Raw genomic sequence first — 16,889 nt, 5'->3', positions numbered from 1 at the left:
AGGATGCAAGGAAAGAAAGATGTGAGGAGGTGGAGGAAGGATGCAAGGAAAGAAAGATGTGAGGAGGTGCAGCGATTATGCAAGGAAAGAAAGATGGGAGGAAGTGCAGGAAGGATACAAGGAAAGAAAGATGTGAGGAGGTGCAGGAAGGATGCAAGGAAAGAAAGATGTGAGGAGGTGCAGCGAGGATGCAAGGAAAGAAAGATGTGAGGAGGTACAGTGAGGCTGCACGGAAAGAAAGATGTGAGGGGGTACAGCGAGGATGCAAGGAAAGAAAGATCTGAGGAGGTGCAGGAAGGATGCAAGGAAAGAAAGATGTGAGGAGGTGCAGCGAGGATGCAAGGAAAGAAAGATGTGAGGAGGTGCAGGGAGGATGCAAGGAAAGAAAGATGTGAGGAGGTGCAGCGAGGATTCGAGGAAAGAAATATGTGAGGAAGTGCAGGAAGGAGGCAAGGAAAGAAAGATGTGAGGAGGTGGAGGAAGGATGCAAGGAAAGAAATGTTGTGAGGAGGTGCAGCGAGGATGCAAGGAAAGAAAGATGTGACGAGGTGTAACGAGGATGCAAGGAGAGAAAGATGTGAGGAGATGCAGCGAGGATGCAAGGAGAGAAAGATGTGAGGAGATGCAGCGAGGATGCAAGGAAAGAAAGATGTGAGGAGGTGTAACGAGGATTCAAGGAGAGAAAGATGTGAGGAGATGCAGCGAGGATGCAAGGAGAGAAAGATGTGAGGAGATGCAGCGAAGATGCAAGGAAAGAAAGATGTGAGCAGGTGCAGGGAGGATGCAAGGAAAGAAAGAAGTGAGGAGATGGAGCGAGGATGCAAGGAAAGAAAGATGTGAGGAGGTACAGTGAGGATGCAAGGAAAGAAAGATGTGAGGAGGTGCAGGAAGGATGCAAGGAAAGAAAGATGTGAGGAGGTGCAGCAAGGATGTAAGGAAAGAAAGATGTGAGGAGGTGCAGCGAGGATGCAAGGAAAGAAAGATGTGAGGAGGTACAGTGAGGATGCAAGGAAAGAAAGATGTGAGGAGGTGCAGGAAGGATGTAAGGAAAGAAAGATGTGAGGAGGTGCAGCGAGGATGCAAGGAAAGAAAGATGTGAGGAGGTGCAGCGAGGATGCAAGGAAAGAAAGATGTGAGGAGGTGCAACGAGGATGCAAGGAAAGAAAGATGTGAGGAGGTGCAGCAAGGATGCAAGGAAAGAAAGATGTGAGGAGGTGCATCGAGGATGCAAGGAAAGAAAGATGTGAGGAGGTGCAGGGAGGACGCAAGGAAAGAAAGATGTGAGGAGGTGCAGCAAGGATGCAAGGAAAGAAAGATGTGAGGAAGTGCAGCGAGGATGCAAGGAAAGAAAGATGTGAGGAGGTGCAGCGAGGATGCAAGGAAAGATGTGAGGAGGTGCAGCGAGGATGCAAGGAAAGAAAGATGTGAGGAGGTGCAGCGAGGATGCAAGGAGAGAAAGATGTGAGAAGGTGCAGCGAGGATGTAAAGAAAGAAAGATGTGAGGAAGTGCAGCGAGAATGCAAGGAAAGAAAGATGTGAGGAGGTGCAGCGAGGATGCAAGGAAAGAAAAATGTGAGGAGGTGCAGCGAGGATGCAAGGAAAGAAAGACTTGAGGAGGTGCAGTGAAAATGCAAGGAAAGAAAGATGTGAGGAGGTGCAGCGAGGATGCAAGGAAAGAAAGATGTGAGGAGGTGCAGCGAGGATGCAAGGAAAGAAAGACTTGAGGAGGTGCAGTGAAAATGCAAGGAAAGAAAGATGTGAGGAGGTGCAGCGAGGATGCAAGGAAAGAAAGATGTGAGGAGGTGCAACGAGGATGCAAGGAAAGAAAGATGTGAGGAGGTGCAGCAAGGATGCAAGGAAAGAAAGATGTGAGGAAGTGCAGCGAGGATGCAAGGAAAGAAAGATGTGAGGAGGTGCAGCGAGGATGCAAGGAAAGATGTGAGGAGGTGCAGCGAGGATGCAAGGAAAGAAAGACTTGAGGAGGTGCAGTGAAAATGCAAGGAAAGAAAGATGTGAGGAGGTGCAGCGAGGATGCAAGGAAAGAAAGATGTGAGGAGGTGCAACGAGGATGCAAGGAAAGAAAGATGTGAGGAGGTGCAGCAAGGATGCAAGGAAAGAAAGATGTGAGGAAGTGCAGCGAGGATGCAAGGAAAGAAAGATGTGAGGAGGTGCAGCGAGGATGCAAGGAAAGAAAGACTTGAGGAGGTGCAGTGAAAATGCAAGGAAAGAAAGATGTGAGGAGGTGCAGCGAGGATGCAAGGAAAGAAAGATGTGAGGAGGTGCAACGAGGATGCAAGGAAAGAAAGATGTGAGGAGGTGCAGCAAGGATGCAAGGAAAGAAAGATGTGAGGAAGTGCAGCGAGGATGCAAGGAAAGAAAGATGTGAGGAGGTGCAGCGAGGATGCAAGGAAAGATGTGAGGAGGTGCAGCGAGGATGCAAGGAAAGAAAGATGTGAGGAGGTGCAGCGAGGATGCAAGGAGAGAAAGATGTGAGGAGGTGCAGCGAGGATGCAAGGAAAGAAAGATGTGAGGAAGTGCAGCGAGGATGCAAGGAAAGAAAGATGTGAGGAAGTGCAGCGAGGATGCAAGGAAAGAAAGATGTGAGGAGGTTCAGCGAGGATGCAAGGAAAGATGTGAGGAGGTGCAGCGAGGATGCAAGGAAAGAAAGATGTGAGGAGGTGCAGCGAGGATGCAAGGAGAGAACGATGTGAGGAGGTGCAGCGAGGATGCAAGGAAAGAAAGATGTGAGGAGGTGCAGCGAGGATGCAAGGAGAGAAAGATGTGAGGAGGTGCAGCGAGGATGCAAGGAAAGAAAGATGTGAGGAGGTGCAGCAAGGATGCAAGGAAAGAAAGATGTGAGAAAGTGCAGCGAGGATGCAAGGAAAGAAAGATGTGAGAAGGTGCAGCGAGGATGCAAGGAAAGAAAGACTTGAGGAGGTGCAGTGAAAATGCAAGTAAAGAAAGATGTGAGGAGGTGCAGCGAGGATGCAAGGAAAGAAAGATGTGAGGAGGTGCAACGAGGATGCAAGGAAAGAAAGATGTGAGGAGGTGCAGCAAGGATGCAAGGAAAGAAAGATGTGAGGAAGTGCAGCGAGGATGCAAGGAAAGAAAGATGTGAGGAGGTGCAGCGAGGATGCAAGGAAAGATGTGAGGAGGTGCAGCGAGGATGCAAGGAAAGAAAGATGTGAGGAGGTGCAGCGAGGATGCAAGGAGAGAAAGATGTGAGAAGGTGCAGCAAGGATGTAAAGAAAGAAAGATGTGAGGAAGTGCAGCGAGAATGCAAGGAAAGACAGATGTGAGGAGGTGCAGCGAGGATGCAAGGAAAGAAAGATGTGAGGAGGTGCAGCGAGGATGCAAGGAAAGAAAGACTTGAGGAGGTGCAGTGAAAATGCAAGGAAAGAAAGATGTGAGGAGGTGCAGCGAGGATGCAAGGAAAGAAAGATGTGAGGAGGTGCAGCCAGAAGGCAAGCAAAGAAAGATGTGAGGAGGTGCAGCGAGGATGCAAGGAAAGAAAGATGTGAGGAGGTGCAGCGAGGATGCAAGTAAAGAAAGATGTGAGGAGGTGCAGCGAGGATGCAAGGAAAGAAAGATGTGAGGAGGTGCAGCGAGGATGCAAGGAGAGAAAGAAGTGAGAAGGTGCAGCGAGGATGCAAGGAAAGAAAGATGTGAGGAAGTGCAGCGAGAATGCAAGGAAAGAAAGATGTGAGGAGGTGCAGCGAGGATGCAAGGAAAGAAAGATGTGAGGAGGTGCAGCGAGGATGCAAGGAAAGAAAGTTTTGAGGAGGTGCAGCCAGAAGGCAAGCAAAGAAAGATGTGATGGGGTGCAGCAAGGATGTAATGAAAGAAAGATGTGAGGAGGTGCAGCAAAAATGCAAGGAAAGAAAGATGTGAGGAGGTGCAGCGAGGATTTAATGAAAGAAAGATGTGAGGAGGTGCAGCAAGGATGCAAGGAAAGAAAGATGTGAGGAGGTGCAGCGAGTATGCAAGGAAAGAAAGATGTGAGGAGGTGCAGGAAGGATGCAAGGAAAGAAAGATCTGAGGAGGTGCAGCGAGGATGCAAGGAAAGAAAGATGTGAGGAGGTGCAGCCAGGATGCAAGCAAAGAAAGATGTGAGCCGGTGCAGCGAGGATGCAAGGAAAGAAAGATGTGAGGAGGTGCAGCGAGGATGCAAGGAAAGAAAGATGTGAGGATGTGCAGCGAGGATGCAAGGAAAGAAAGATGTGAGGAGGTGCAGCAAGGAGGCAAGGAAAGAAAGATGTGAGGAGGTGCAGCGAGGATGTAAGGAAAGAAAGATGTGAGGAGGTGCAGCAAGGATGCAAGGAAAGAAAGATGTGAGAAGGTGCAGCGAGGAGGCAAAGAAAGAAAGATGTGAGGAGGTGCAGCGAGGATGCAAGGAAAGGAAGATGTGAGGAGGTGCAGGAAGGACGCAAGGAAAGAAAGATGCGAGGAGGTGCAGCGAGGATGCAAGGAAAGAAAGATGTGAGGAGGTGCAGCGAGGATGTAAGGAAAGAAGGATGCGAGGAGGTGCAGGAAGGATGCAAGGAAAGAAAGATGTGAGGAGGTGCAGCAAGGATGCAAGGAAAGAGAGATGTGAGGAGGTGCAGTGAGGATGCAAGGAAAGAAAGATGTGAGGAGGTGCAGCAAGGATGCAAGGACAGAAAGATGTGAGAAGGTGCAGCGAGGAGGCAAAGAAAGAAAGATGTGAGGAGGTGCAGCGAAGATGCAAGGAAAGGAAGATGTGAGGAGGTGCAGGAAGGACGCAAGGAAAGAAAGATGCGAGGAGGTGCAGTGAGGATGCAAGGAAAGAAAGATGTGAGGAGGTGCAGCGAGGATTTAAGGAAAGAAAGATGTGAGGAGGTGCAGCGAGGGAAAGAAAGATGTGAGGAGGTGCAATGAGGATGCAAGGAAAGAAAGATGCGAGGAGATGCAGCGAGGATGTAAGGAAAGAAAGATGTGAGGAGGTACAGCGAGGATGCAAGGAAAGAAAGATGTGAGGAGGTGCAGCGAGGATGCAAGGAAAGAAAGATGTGAGGAGGTACAGCGAGGATGCAAGGAAAGAAAGATGTGAGGAGGTGCAGCGAGGATGCAAGGAAAGAAAGATGTGAGGAGGTGCAGCAAGGATGCAAGGAAAGAAAGATGTGAGGAGGTGCAGCGAGGATGCAAAGAAAGAAAGATGTGAGGAGGTGCAGGAAGGATGCAAGGAAAGAAAGATGTGAGGAGGTGCAGCGAGGATGCAAGGAAAGAAAGATGTGAGGAGGTGCAGCGAGGATGCAAGGAAAGAAAGATGTGAGGAGATGCAGCGAGGATGCAAGGAAAGAAAGATGTGAGGAGATGCAGCGAGGATGCAAGGAAAGAAAGATGTGAGGAGGTGCAACGAGGATGCAAGGAGAGAAAGATGTGAGGAGGTGCAGGAAGGATGCAAGGAAAGAAAGATGTGAGGAGGTGCAGGAAGGATGCAAGGAAAGAAAGATGTGAGGAGATGCAGCGAGGATGCTAGGAAAACAGAAGTGCTGGAACCAATGGGTAAGAAATCAAAGATAAGAACCTACGCTGGAGGCAAATTATTGCCATAAGCAGATTTTCTTTGGAAAGAGGCAGGAAACACATCACTAATAAAAGGTGTACCGTCCCAGTGCAGATAGGAATACCCCCTCCTACCCCAACCCCCCACCCATGGACCTGAAGGTGCTGCACTTAGCTGATCTCTCCACTCAACCCATATCCCCCCCCCCCCGAGGAGATTCACGCCAGCCCCTCAGCTCCCCTCTCTCCCCCAGGATGCGCTTCCACCGGTGGTACTCACACGCAGGCCCTCCACGAATAGAGGCTCTGTTAAGAATCCGGACAGCATCCGAATGACGGAGGCTCCCTGTGAAAAGAAGAGAAACACAGCAATCAATGGGTTAAAGAGTGAAATACCCCAGAGACGAGCGCCTGAAGAGTGGGTGGACCCACTGCCAGGGCTCAACGAACTTAAATAGTGACTAGCGCTGAAGTAACAGAATAAATAACTCTGAGTGGCTGAGTAATTCCCCCCGCCCCCGAAATACACCCAGCCATCAAAACACAATGTATAGCACTCCTATGATTTGTTTGTTTTGTTTGCTTGTATAGAGCACCAAGCCCGGGGGTATCTGGCCCTTTTCTTGAGGTACATGTTACATAGTTATATGCAGTAAAAAATGCAGGGTACATTGAACTATACATTGGAATATACAGGTCATTAATAATTACAAATATATACACAGTATTGGAAGTTTACAAAATGTACAATCGAGTTTCATGGTAAGAGCTAGTAGGCCTGCTCCTGGCTTAGGGTGGCCTAAGAGTGGGACCTACCAAGGCTCTGGGCATAGTTCAGTGGGAGGCAAAGGTCTAGAAATTACGATAGGTCATATTGGATATTATTGGTTATTTAGTTGGGTTGCGAGAATAACCAGCATTTTGTTTTGTTCCAAAAAGAGTTGAACACAGGGTCAGTTCTTAACGCAAGTGGAGGTTTGTTCCAAGTCTTGGCTCTTAGCACAGGGAAGCTGGAGCCCCCTGCTTTGTTTAGTTTAAAGGAGGGAATGTTTAGGCAGTGGGAGTAAGTGGATCTGGTAGCCTTGTGGATTCTCTCCTAGAGAATTTATTTATCAGGTATTTTGGCGCTGAGTTATTGAGGAATTTGTGGGTGATCATGAGTGTTCGGAAGGTGATCCTGTCTTGGATCGGGAGCAGGTTGGCATTTTGTCTGGATTGTGTGATGTGACTAGCACAAGGAATGTTGAGGGCAGCCCTGAGAGTATTATTTTGCGATACTTGAAGTTTGTGAAGATTCTTTTGACTGGTGCCCAAGTAGAGAGTATTGCAATAGTCCAATTTGGACATTATGAGGGCTCTGGCGAGGGTGAGACAGCTGTTGGAGTTCAGAAATGGTCGACAGGCATTTATCAGTTTGGATGTATAGGCCGTAGATGAGGCAGTAGCATTGATTTGTCTCTGGAGGTTTAAGGCAGAGTCTACGTAGAAATCTAGAGTTTTTGCTACCTTGTCCACTTTGATGAGGTTACCATCAATAGAGAAAGAGCAGATATTAGGGCCTAGTTTGCTGAGTCTTAGATTAGAATTGATAAGGAGGATCTCAGTTTTGTCGTCGTTGAGACAAAGGCCATGGTTGGCCATCCATCCCTATATTTTGCTGTAGATTTAGTTGAGAAGAGTAGTGTCAGATTGGTAGTTGCCAGATAGAGTGATGAGTATCTGTGTATCGTCTGCTTAGTTCGTGTATGATATGCCTAGCTCGTCTCGATGGTCAAACAGTAGCTTTGTGTATATGTTATAGATCGTAGGTGATACACAAGAACCTTGAGGGACCCTGCAGGTGATGGGTGAGGGTATGGCTGAAGCAGTAGGAGAGAAGACCCTCGTGGATCTGTCTGCCAGGAAGGAGTTGACCCAGGCTGCCGCTTGGCTAGAGAATGAGACAGCTGTAGCTAGATGGTTGGTTAGCATGTTATGGTCGACTAGGTCGAATACTGCCGATAAGTCCAAAAGTAGGAGTAGTGCCGGTTTACCGTTAATGTGCCACGCAATAGAGCGCTGTGCATATCTTTGCTCTGGCACAACACATTACATATGTGGCTGTCACATAACTATATATCTTAGCATGTTCGATGTGTGGGGATTTCTGAATAAAAAGGGCTTAGGGTAGCGTGTTGTGCTTCTACCTGCACATGACTCCACCCACAGGCTTTGCGCAGTGGCCTTTGTGGGCTATGCCTGTGAGATAAGATGGAATCCAGAATGTCGCTCTCTCCTGGGTACCCTAATCCCTCCTCTTGCTCCACACAGAAGCCGGAGTCAGGGCGCTAGTGCCCAGAGGGAATGCTCTGGAGAAGTCTGGTCTGGCCTGGGTGTAGCTCCAGGGGGACCCTGACTGCCCTCTCCTCTTTTCTGGTGGAGGGAAACTTGAAGACTCCCTGGAATACTTTTGGCTACCGGCAGTGGCCGTAAATGTCTGTGTGTATGTCCGAAACCAGGTCAGCTTGTAGACATGCAGTTAGTCAGCCACACAATAGCACATGCACAGGGCAGTGACATGCTTGCACTGAAGCACGTGTTCCAGGCCATCCAAAAGGTATATATATATATATATATATATATATATACATATATATATATTCAATGAAAACACTTTGTTAAAGGGACGTTATGGTTACAAGTAAAACCGTAAAACCTCAGAAATTCGCCAGTTATGGTAAGCTAAGCAACCATACCTCGTGCCACCACGATGCACTGCTAAGACTAACACCCAGGACATAAAATATGACATCAGCAAAGTTTGGAGAAAAAAAAATTGGGACCCCCCTATACCTTTGCTCCCCCCCCTGACGAAACCTCACCAAACTTACCAAAAAATTCAGAGTGGGCCATATACTTTTTTTTAACAAGGTTTGGTAAACATTTGTCCAGGGGAGCGAAGTTATAAATCGCTCAAAAAAGTGCTCTTCCTATGGGATGGGTAACTTAAGCATAACCATAACTAACGGAAGCTGGCATATTTTAATGTAACATACAACACACAGTTCTATTTACCTGAGAGTTGATGCAAAGCAAAACCAAACAAAAAAACATATATTGTTTGGAAGATGCTAATTTGCTCTTTCAGAGCCAGTATGCTTTGTTTAAATCGGAGTATTTATAAACACATGTTCTAATTTTATAAAAGCCTTTAACTTTGTGTCACAAGGACTTCAGAATGAGTGCACTTCCAACAAGTGAAAATAACAAATCAAGGGCCACTGTTTTGTAGAAAGTAAATTGATTGCGAATCATCTTCAATAAGAACCCTAGATATCATGGGAAGAATGTCTATAGGGCGACCCTACAGCGGGTGCCCCAAACACCCACTAAATATCAAACTCGAGCCCTTTGCAAGGGGCCAAAGAGAGAAAAAGAACACCCAGAAAATTCAATTAACTAAGGTGGGGCCGGAGAGGAAGCAGAATCCATCCTTAATGCCTGGATCCAGGGACGGAGTAACTTCCAGTGCCTGGATCTAGGGACTGAGTAACTTCCAGTGCCTGGATCCAGGGACGGAGTAACTTCCAGTACCTGGATTCAGGGACTGAGTAACTTCCAGTGCCTGGATCCAGAGACAGAGTAACTTACAGTGCCTGGATCCAGGGACGGAGTAACTTCCAGGGCCTGTCTCCAGGGACGGAGTAACTTCCAGTGCCTGGATCTAGGGACTGAGTAACTTCCAGTGCCTGGATCCAGGGACGGAGTCACTTCCAGTGCCTGGATCTAGGGACTGAGTAACTTCCAGTGCCTGGATCCAGGGACGGAGTAACTTCCAGTACCTGGATTCAGGGACTGAGTAACTTCCAGGGCCTGGATCCAGAGACAGAGTAACTTATAGTGCCTGGATCCAGGGACGGAGTAACTTCCAGGGCCTGGATCCAGGGACGGAGTAACTTCCAGTGCCTGGATCTAGGGACTGAGTAACTTCCAGTCCCTGGATCCAGGGACGGAGTAACTTCCAGTGCCTGGATCCAGGGACTGAGTACCTTCCAGTGCCTGGATCCAGGGACAGAGTAACTTCCAGTACCTGGATCCAGGCACTAAGTAACTTCCAGTGCCTGGATCCAGAGACAGAGTAACTTCCAGTGCCTGGATCCAGGGACGGAGTAACTTCCAGTGCCTGGATCCAGGGACTGAGTAACTTCCAGTGCCTGGATCCAGGGCCGGAGTAACTTCCAGTGCCTGGATCTAGGGACGGAGTAACTTCCAGTGCCTGGTTCAAGGGACTGAGTAACTTCCAGTCCCTGGATCCAGGGACTGAGTAACTTCCAGTGTCTGGATCCAGGGACGGAGTAACTTAGAGTGCTTGGATCCAGATACAGAGTAACTTCCAGTGCCTGGATCCAGGGATTGAGTAACTTCCAGTGCCTGGATCCAGGGACGGAGTAACTTCCAGTGCCTGGATCCAGGGACGGAGTAACTTCCAGTGCCAGGATCCAGGTACGGAGTAACTTCCAGTGCATGGATCCAGGGACAGAGTAACTTCCAGTGCCTGGATCCAGGGACGGAGTAACTTACAGTGCCTGGATCCAGGGACGGAGTAACTTCCTGGATCCAGGGACGGAGTAACTTCAGGGCCTAGATCCAGGGCTTAGAGGGTGGACCGGATTTCCAGTCCTGCTTTGTCTGCTTATTAAGGGCCTTGATGAACTGTTATCTGGGAAATACAGATAGACAGAAGCCCTTTCTCAGGGTCTCAAATCATTTAAATATATTGCAGGGACGGGGGGCTTAGCTCTGCAGGTAAAACTCAATAAGTGTTTTTCCGAGATGCTTGCAGAAGGCAAGGTCTAACCTGATCTGTGCGCTTTGCTGTGCAGCGACTGCATGGATTGGTGCTGTGTAGTGAGGTGGTTGCACGATTCTGTGCCCTGTGCAAACATTACTCTGATGCAGAGGTCTTCAAACTGTGGGGCGCGCCGGCCGCCTCCTAGGGGGGGGGGCCCAAGAGCCCAGCATGAAATGTAAAAAAAAAAAAAAAAATGTTTTTTTTTTTTTTTTAGATTGGGGGAAATGGGAGGGGGAAGCTCACATGGTCAGACTGGACCATACAACGGTTTTAGGCACCAATGAAAACATGGCCAGCAGTTGCAAATGGATATTCAGTCCTTCAGTCCTTTAGTCACAGACTGTTTGAATAGTACACAAGGGGTTGTTTTTTATTCAAATGTAAACAAATTGTGATATTTAAAGAATATTTATTCAGCAACAATGGTCAAAACTACTAGCTGCATAGGAAGCAACTCCCATTTTGATTGGCCTACACTAGCATTTTGCATTTTTGGTACAGTCATCGCCCTATTGCCCTATAGGCCAGTCCAAGCCTGCCAACTCATCCCTAATGGGTGAGGGGGCGTTCACCCACTGGCCACCTCACCCATTATGGAGGAACCGAGGAGCCAGCCCATTGAAACACTGAGCACTCCCTCAGCTGCTTTTTCCAGCTGAGTGAATGCTCCTGGGCTGGCTGAACTGTTAAAGGGAAACACTGGTGCCTTTGACAGTTCATTACCCCAGCAGCACATGATCACTGAGCCATGCAACGTTGGGGGTGTTTTGCTTCGCCAGCCTTGCATAGCTCATTGGAAATGCTGGCTGGGGCACTGCATGTATGTATGTGCGAGGGGGTGCTCCTGCGCCTCCTCGCACATATGAGCAGAGCAACCTGGAGCGGGGCATTTTAGCAACCATGCGCAGACCCCTGCAGAAGGCAAGTTCATGGCGATTTATTTTTTATTCAAATGTGTATGGATGTGTGTATGCTTGTGTTATGGGACTGTGGTGGGAGCAGGATGGGCGGCAGAACTGGGATAGTGGTGGGAGTATGGTGGGGAGAGCCCAGGGTCTGTACTGGCAGTAGGGTGCGGTGGCGGCACGCAAAAGTTCATAGCGATTTCTACATAATGTCCATCCGGCACTTTTAGGGGGGCCCGGCCTGCCCAAACTTGGCTCAGGGGGGGCCCGAGCCAAAAAAGTTTGAAGACCACTGCTCTGATGACATGTCCTGCATAGGACTCTCTGCTCATAGTGCCTAGAGGCATGGGGACACATCTCAAGGGGAAATTTGATCCAGCAGCCTGTGGACCGTCATAGTCCCTTTTTTGAATTGTTGCTGAAACATGTACGTTTCCTTTTAAACCCAACCCTTTTAATTGCGCTGACATGTAAAGCTCCGCATGTTCTGTGCAGACATTCAAACAGCGTTTACACGGCTTTGTAATTACTGTGCTCGACATTTAAAGTGAACAGACGTATTTTACTAATGAATTATTCAGAAATGCCCTTCACGTGCTGATTTAAATGTCTGTGCTTCTTTTGATTGGCTATAGTTCCATTGCGCATTTTTACTCATTTTGAGAAGAGCGATTAAGACACACAGGCCGGATGGTATATTCTGCAATGTTGTGTTACAGGCCGGTTTAGGAAACGGTGTTTAACGTGAGCAACCCCTGTATTATAAGTGGGGAAAGAGATTTAGGTAAAGTTCAGTTGTTCTTCCAGGGAGACGGGGGTGGGGGAGGGGGGGTGCTTGTTGTATGTTGGAGCCACTGCACGGGGGTTCTCATGTGATAATAGGAATTGCAATAGTTAGTTGTGTGAATCTTGTTTCGGGGTGTGCTGCTCCATTAATGACTGGCCTCAGCCCTCTCTGAGGGTCTTCCACTTCACCTGTAGTGTGTGTCATGGGGCTGCAGGAGGTGCTGTAACCGCACATTCCCGTGACAGTGGATTAAGTTTGGGGTCGAATCTTTGCCGTCATCGGACGCAGAATTAGGAGCGCGATGTCCCCCAAGTTCTTGGACAAGGTCACGTTCACCAATAGTGACTGAAGCCCATTGACTTGCTCTCTTACAGAAAAGGCTGGCCCTGTTCCACCATGCAGCGCACGTCAACCCTCACCCACGCCACACACACCACAGCTCTGTCCCATTGGCTGTTGACGCGTTCTGGAGTGATTGACAGCAAGACTTTCCCCAGTAACATGCTTCTGGCTCAGCCCACTTTTCAAAACCCCTGTATAGTGATAGGACTGGACTTGAGGACCCAGCAAAGAGTAAAGCACAGAAGGTGTTCAGAAGGGTCAGACACACGCACATGTTCCCTACTGGAGATACATGCATGCGAGATTCTCATGAGTACATGTTCACTGGGGCTGCACGTTTCTATGGGATTTCCTGAGTGATTAACCAGACACTGCAAGCCAAGTCCAGTCCAGGATGGACTCATGCAGGAATTCTTCACTGCACTTTCTCAATAGCCTTAGGAATATTTCTGCTACATGAAGTCGCCCACTTGACCATTTGTGAAAGAAGGGAAGGCTGCCACCCCCTGCACCCCACCCTCTCCCACCTGCATCTGCTGGGATGATGCGTGCTGTGGCCACACAGAAGAACATGTGACGGGGCGGGGGCTTTACCTTGCTGTATGTGATGCTATCGAAGAGCTCGCTGATCTCCGCCGGGGTGTTGACCTCCTCCTCCCGGGAGGTGAGTGGGTGGGAAGAGGCCAGCGCGTCCACCGCCATCACTTTGTGCACGTCGTTCAGCACGATCAGGTCCGTCTGCAAACGGTGCAAATGGTCACATGTTAACAGTGCACACATCGCATGTTAGGGATCCATGACAAGGTGACCAGGCTCCTCCCGTGAGGTGTTTCTGACACCAATATTCCCTGATTGCCCTCTGGAAGTCCACCTGGCCACCTGGCCACACAGCGGGGCTCAATGCTTTATCTAAAGAGTGACTGTTTCAAAGATGTGTTCAAAGTCTGCATTTCTCTCCTAGCTTAGTCAGGCTCTTTTTCTGAGCACACACATGTCTTATTATTTGATGCATCTTGTTTTAATAATCGACTCTTGTTGACACAAAGCTCCTTTCTGCGGCAGAGTCCTTCTTGGCGCTATGCATACTCTGACACTGAGCAGCATTGTTCAGGAGAGAGGGCATGCTGGTGAGGGGTGGCACAGGGGCACTTAGACACACCACTCTAGAGAGGAGTGAGGGAGATGGGGTCTCGAACACTATTATAATGGGGGGGGGCGGTGCTGCTGTGCTAGGCTAGAGGACATGGGGCCAGAAAATAGGTGCAGTGTAATGATTGTAGCCAGTAGTCTTGCCCCCCCCCCCCCCAGCAGCTTTTTTTACAGCCGTGTGCTAATTTGCTCGCCTGTCGTCAGAAAACCTTCTGGGTTGGACCTGGAAGTGAAAATCTATTGAGTTGCAGGTGTCAGATGACTGGCATATGGTCTATTTCCTGACCACTGACCCCCGCCCCCTCTTGCCCACAGACTCCCTGTGATTTGAAGATGCAGAAAGTCAGAGAACCAGGGCTCACCCTGTCCTTTCCCAGAAGTAGCAAAGGGGAGACTGCTGTACTGACTTGCAAGACAATCAAGAGCGCTAATGTTAGTCCCCCATAACCCTGTGAAGACCCCAAGCCCCGGATGCGCTCAGGGGGGGCATCAGTGGGGCTCAGATTAGTCCCCTTCACTGCCCCGGTCTACTCGATGCTGGCAGTGGACGGGGCAGGCCATAGGGTGCTAGCAGGAGGCTGGGTGGCACACAGAGGGCCAGGGTGGGCATCAGGGAGGGGAGAGGGGGCAGTGCCTTCTGCAGATAGTCCTGGGAAGTGTCAAGGCAGAGCTCAGGAGGCTGGGGGGGCACACAGGGCATCAGGGAGGGCATGCGAGGGCAGAGGGGCAGCCGCCCGCCCTGCACCCTGGCTCCGCCACTGGATCCCTACAGTGCATTCTGCAGATAGTCCTGGGAAGTGTCAGACAGGCAGAGCTCAGGAGGCTGGCAGGCACACAGAGGGCCAGGGTGGGCATCAGGGAGGGGAGAGGGGGCAGTGCCTTCTGCAGATAGTCCTGGGAAGTGTCAGACAGACAGAGCTCAGGAGGCTGGCAGGCACACAGAGGGCCAGGGTGGGCATCAGGGAGGGGAGAGGGGGCAGTGCCTTCTGCAGATAGTCCTGGGAAGTGTCAGACAGGCAGAGCTCAGGAGGCTGGCAGGCACACAGAGGGCCAGGGTGGGCATCAGGGAGGGGAGAGGGGGCAGTGCCTTCTGCAGATAGTCCTGGGAAGTGTCAGACAGGCAGAGCTCAGGAGGCTGGCAGGCACACAGAGGGCCAGGGTGGGCATCAGGGAGGGGAGAGGGGGCAGTGCCTTCTGCAGATAGTCCTGGGAAGTGTCAGACAGACAGAGCTCAGGAGGCTGGCAGGCACACAGAGGGCCAGGGTGGGCATCAGGGAGGGGAGAGGGGGCAGTGCCTTCTGCAGATAGTCCTGGGAAGTGTCAGACAGACAGAGCTCAGGAGGCTGACAGGCACACAGAGGGCCAGGGTGGGCATCAGGGAGGGGAGAGGGGGCAGTGCCTTCTGCAGATAGTCCTGGGAAGTGTCAGACAGGCAGAGCTCAGGAAGCTGGCAGGCACACAGAGGGCCAGGGTGGGCATCAGGGAGGGGAGAGGGGGCAGTGCCTTCTGCAGATAGTCCTGGGAAGTGTCAGACAGGCAGAGCTCAGGAGGCTGGCAGGCACACAGAGGGCCAGGGTGGGCATCAGGGAGGGGAGAGGGGCAGTGCCTTCTGCAGATAGTCCTGGGAAGTGTCAGACAGGCAGAGCTCAGGAGGCTGGCAGGCACACAGAGGGCCAGGGTGGGCATCAGGGAGGGGAGAGGGGGCAGTGCCTTCTGCAGATAGTCCTGGGAAGTGTCAGACAGGCAGAGCTCAGGAGGCTGGCTGGCACACAGAGGGCCAAGGTGGGCTTTAGGGAGGGGAGAGGGGGCAGTGCCTTCTGCAGATAGTCCTGGGAAGTGTCAGACAGACAGAGCTCAGGAGGCTGGCAGGCACACAGAGGGCCAGGGTGGGCATCAGGGAGGGGAGAGGGGGCAGTGCCTTCTGCAGATAGTCCTGGGAAGTGTCAGACAGACAGAGCTCAGGAGGCTGGCAGGCACACAGAGGGCCAGGGTGGGCATCAGGGAGGGGAGAGGGGGCAGTGCCTTCTGCAGATAGTCCTGGGAAGTGTCAGACAGGCAGAGCTCAGGAGGCTGGCAGGCACACAGAGGGCCAGGGTGGGCATCAGGGAGGGGAGAGGGGGCAGTGCCTTCTGCAGATAGTCCTGGGAAGTGTCAGACAGACAGAGCTCAGGAGGCTGGCAGGCACACAGAGGGCCAGGGTGGGTTGGGAGGGCAGAGGGGGGCAGTGCCTTCTGCAGATAGTCCTGGGAAGTGTCGCAGAGGCAGAGCTCGGGAGGCTGGGGGAGGGGGGGGTACACAGGGCATCAGGGTGGGCAGAAGGGGCAGTGCCTTCTCCAGATATTCCCGGGAAGTGTCAGAGAGGCGTATGGAGGTGCTTGTGGGAGGGTGGAGGAAGGGGTACAGGGGAATGAAGCACGAATGGTGCTGTCCATATACACTGAGATGAGATTGCTGCAAATCAGACATGTGCAGCAGGTGTAGTGCAACAGGTGTAGTGCAGCAGGTGTAGTGCAGCAGGTGTAGTGCAGCAGGTGTAGTGCAGCACTCTAAAACAGCACAACATGTGCTGAACCTGAGCTCCAGACTGCATGAGGGGCCTAGAAGATCCAGGAGCCCCGTAGCACAGTGTGTGGCTGGGCCCGAATTCAGGAATGCAGGGAGTGGCTGGGCCTGAATTCAGGAATGCAAGGAGTGGCTGGGCCAGAATTCAGGAATGCGGGGAGTGGCTGGGCCAGAATTCAGGAATGCAGGGAGTGGCTGGGCCTGAATTCAGGAATGCGGGGAGCGGCTGGGCCTGAATTCAGGAATGCAGGGAGTGGCTGGGCCTGAATTCAGGAATGCAGGGAGTGGCTGGGCCTGAATTCAGGAATGCAGGGAGTGGCTGGGCCTGAATTCAGGAATGCGGGGAGTGGCTGGGCCCGAATTCAGGAATGCAGGGAGTGGCTGGGCCTGAAACTAGGAATGCGGGGAGTGGCTGGACCTGAATTCAGGAATGCGGGGAGTGGCTGGGCATGAATTCAGGAATGCAGGGAGTGTCTGGGCCTGAATTCAGGAATGCAGGGAGTGGCTGGGCCTGAATTCAGGAATGCAGGGAGTGGCTGGGCCTGAATTCAGGAATGCAGGGAGTGGCTGGGCCTGAATTCAGGAATGCAGGGAGTGGCTGAGCCTGAATTCAGGAATGCGGGGAGTGGCTGGGCCTGAATTCAGGAATGCGGGGAGTGGCTGGGCCAGAATTCAGGAATGCAGGGAGTGGCTGGGCCCAAATTCAGGAATGCGGGGAGTGGCTGGGCCCAAATTCAGGAATGCAGGGAGTGGCTGGGCCTGAAACTAGGATTGCGGGGAGTGGCTGGGC

General features: G+C 51.1%; 1 protein-coding gene across 1 annotated transcript in view; it reads right to left on the bottom strand.

Annotated features, from left to right (window-relative positions):
* LOC138504628 (aminopeptidase N-like) overlaps positions 1 to 16,889 on the bottom strand; it is a 169,614-nt gene that overhangs the window by 108,936 nt on the left and 43,789 nt on the right. Inside the window, exons 7-8 of the mRNA XM_069625224.1 lie at positions 12,983 to 13,126; positions 5,804 to 5,869 (exon numbers count right to left, since the gene is read on the bottom strand). Of these exons, the coding sequence (XP_069481325.1) occupies positions 5,804 to 5,869; positions 12,983 to 13,126 (210 nt within the window). The remainder of the gene's footprint in view (positions 1 to 5,803; positions 5,870 to 12,982; positions 13,127 to 16,889) is intronic.

This window comes from Ambystoma mexicanum, chromosome 11 (genome assembly GCF_040938575.1).
Source record: "Ambystoma mexicanum isolate Mex_15411 chromosome 11, UKY_AmexF1_1, whole genome shotgun sequence".
NCBI classification, from domain to species: domain Eukaryota; kingdom Metazoa; phylum Chordata; class Amphibia; order Caudata; family Ambystomatidae; genus Ambystoma; species Ambystoma mexicanum.
Note: the sequence above shows the minus strand (reverse complement) of the source record. Positions and strands in the feature narration are given on the sequence as shown.